The 3536-nt window shown below is 39.7% G+C and overlaps 1 protein-coding gene across 1 annotated transcript; it reads left to right on the top strand.

Annotated features, from left to right (window-relative positions):
* The first annotated feature begins 248 nt into the window (after positions 1-248).
* On the top strand, positions 249-2427 carry LOC111059961 (heat shock protein 68-like). Its single transcript, XM_022347587.2, has one exon. The coding sequence runs from the start codon at positions 321-323 to the stop codon at positions 2250-2252; it is 1932 nt and encodes a 643-aa protein (XP_022203279.2). The 5' UTR covers positions 249-320; the 3' UTR covers positions 2253-2427.
* The last annotated feature ends 1109 nt before the right edge of the window (positions 2428-3536 follow it).

Raw genomic sequence — 3536 nt, 5'->3', positions numbered from 1 at the left:
AGAATTTTTACCTAAAAAATATGTAGGTTACTTATTTAGATTTTAACAATGCCGAAAATTCGAGAACATTCCGTTACAAAGTAGAAAATTTTGAAGCGTAAACAAACAAGTATCGAATAGTCTAGAAAATCGATATGCTCTTAGCCAATCAGCGTCCAGTTCTAGAATCGTCTGCTTCGAGATTTTTCTACAAGCTTCTCGGCCAATGGGAGACCTATATAAGCAAGCCGCGCGTTTTCTCACCATCATTTGAAATCGAGAATTGTGCGAGTACACGTCTATACGTTATTTGAAATTTCACTTTTACAAACTCTATCATCATGCCAGTGAAAACACCAGCTATTGGAATCGATCTCGGAACAACGTACTCGTGTGTCGGAGTGTTTCAACAGGGGAAAGTGGAAATTATAGCCAACGACCAAGGAAACAGGACGACACCCAGCTATGTTGCGTTCACGGACTCGGAGCGGCTGATCGGCGATGCGGCCAAAAATCAGGTCGCAATGAACCCGAAAAACACCATCTTCGACGCCAAACGTCTCATCGGCCGCCGTTTCGACGATCCGAAAATCACGCAGGACATGAAGCATTGGCCCTTCAGCGTATTCAACGATTGCGGAAAACCAAAGCTTCAAGTTGAGTTCAAGGGTGAAGTGAAGAAGTTTTCTCCTGAGGAAATCAGTGCAATGGTGCTCACAAAAATGAAGGAGACGGCAGAAACGTACTTGGGTGCACCAGTGAAGGATGCAGTCATCACAGTTCCAGCCTACTTCAATGACTCACAGAGGCAGGCGACCAAGGATGCAGGAGCTATTGCAGGACTCAATGTGCTTCGAATCATCAACGAGCCAACAGCTGCTGCCCTCGCCTATGGATTGGACAAGAACCTCAAAGGAGAGCGCAACGTCCTCATCTTCGACCTGGGAGGTGGTACGTTCGATGTCTCAATCCTCACCATCGATGAGGGATCTTTATTTGAGGTGAGATCTACAGCTGGAGACACTCATCTTGGAGGTGAGGACTTTGACAACAGGCTTGTGGATCACCTGAGTGAGGAGTTCAAGAGGAAATACCGCAAAGACATCAAGTCCAACCCACGAGCACTGAGGAGATTGAGGACTGCAGCTGAAAGAGCAAAGAGGACACTCTCTTCTAGTACAGAGGCCAGCATTGAGATAGATGCACTGTGTGAGGGAGTAGACTTCTACACAAAAGTATCACGAGCGAGGTTTGAAGAGCTGTGTGCTGATCTATTCCGTTCTACACTACATCCAGTTGAGAAGGCCCTGAACGACGCCAAGATGGACAAATCATCAATCCATGATGTTGTACTTGTTGGAGGATCCACTCGCATTCCGAAGATACAGTCACTGCTACAGAACTTCTTCAATGGAAAGTCTCTCAACCTGTCAATCAACCCAGATGAAGCAGTAGCATATGGAGCAGCAGTTCAGGCAGCCATACTCAGTGGAGATCAGAGCTCACAAATCCAGGACGTCCTACTAGTTGATGTGACACCTCTCTCACTGGGCATTGAAACTGCAGGAGGAGTGATGGCGAAAATAATTGAACGCAACTGCAGGATTCCATGCAAACAGTCGCAGACCTTCAGCACCTATTCAGATAATCAGCCAGCTGTGACAATCCAAGTATTTGAAGGTGAGAGGGCAATGACCAAGGACAACAATCTGCTGGGAACGTTCGATCTGACAGGAATACCACCAGCACCCAGAGGAGTTCCCAAAATTGAAGTCACATTCGATCTGGATGCAAACGGCATTCTGAATGTGTCAGCTAAGGAGACTGGAACTGGAATTACAAAGAACATTGTCATTAAGAACGATAAAGGACGTCTGTCTAAAGCTGATATTGACAGGATGGTGAATGAAGCTGAACAGTTCAAGGAGGAGGACGAAAAGCAAAGACAGAAAGTGAGCGCTAGAAATCAGTTGGAGAACTACATCTTCAGTGTGAAACAAGCTCTTGAAGAAGCAGGAAGTAAGCTGAGCGACGGTGACAAGTCGGCAGCCAGACAGAGATGCGACGAGTGCTTGCAGTGGCTGGACAACAACACACTCGCCGAGAAGGAGGAGTTCGAGCACAAGTTGAAGGAGCTGCAGCAGCTCTGCTCACCAATCATGGCCAAGATCTACTCGAGTGGGGCAGCGAATGGACCGACATCTTGTGGACAACAGTTCAACCAAGGCCAGTCATTCCCTAGAAGTGGACCCACTGTCGAGGAAGTGGATTGAAAGTAAAACTAGTCAAAAATTTCTAGAGAAAACAGAGACTGTAAAATAGCTCGTAACACTATCCATAGTATTATTTATTTCTCAATTGTGTGATGAGTATTATAATGAATGTGTATAACTATTTAAAATTTAAATATGTATTTGTAATGACCAGTCAATAAATTTATACGTTTTTTTAATGGTTGTATTTTATTCACATAAATAATATATCCCTCTCATAAACTCACATACCCACATCCCTTCATAAATATTTTAATATAGCCTAATTCAGTCATTCTATTTTACAAGTTACAATTCCAATAAATACAAGGCTTATTAATTTGATACTGTGGATTTTATTGCAAATCTATTAAAATAGCTTGCGATGATGAAATCAGTATTATTTTTTGCATTAAGATGGAATTAGATTGATGAATTGAGCAATTCTGAATATGAGGTGTCTTAATAAGAATTTGGTTTTCTCAAATATGCATATATTCATATGCAAAAATAAATAGAAATACAAATCTCAGATTTGTATTTCTATTTATATTACAAATAGCCCTAAAGAAAAAAGACAATATTCATTTATGCATATTAAATGCACTGAGATTAGAACGCTGAAGGACACAATGGATAATTATTGAACATAGGAATTGTTAATTCGTGATAACTCGCTATAAAAATTAGAACCTATTTCATTCTCCAATTCACATACGATTATGATGTACGTGCAAGATAGATTTATTATTCAATTTCTGGTGTCATTAATCATCAGACGCCGAGAAATGTCTGATATTTTGTATAAGGAAGAAATGGCCCACCAAAAATTCGCAGCTATAATTTTCTGAACAATTGAATAGAAATCCCACTTGAGGTAATCTAAGACAGGATGCATTAATTAAAAAAATGCAATACTAATTTTACAGGAAAATGATACAATGATTTAATTGTATGAAATGTGTAGGTTACCATTGCTCAGATAATATTGGATCTATTGTTCAGCATTTTGTGAGCATCGTATGTGGAAAAGATAAATTTTTTATTACAGAGAAAGGAATGGGTTCAATTATTGTTGAATTTAATATTTTCACTTCAGAAAGTTCTGTGCAGATATAGTTATGCTCCAATACTCGAAAGACTAGCCTTTTTATAGATGAGATTTATTTATTTGAAGAATTATCCATCTTTATATTGATTTCATTTCTTCATATAAACAATAGCTGAGAATATTAATCAATGGATTATATAGAATAACTATATAGTGAGCTTTTGTAATTTATTTTTTTAATTGAACACAACCAG

This window comes from Nilaparvata lugens, chromosome 11 (genome assembly GCF_014356525.2).
Source record: "Nilaparvata lugens isolate BPH chromosome 11, ASM1435652v1, whole genome shotgun sequence".
In the NCBI taxonomy this organism is placed as follows: Eukaryota; Metazoa; Arthropoda; class Insecta; order Hemiptera; family Delphacidae; genus Nilaparvata; species Nilaparvata lugens.
The sequence above is the reverse complement of the archived record's forward strand: the minus strand, read 5'-3'. Positions and strand labels throughout refer to the sequence as shown.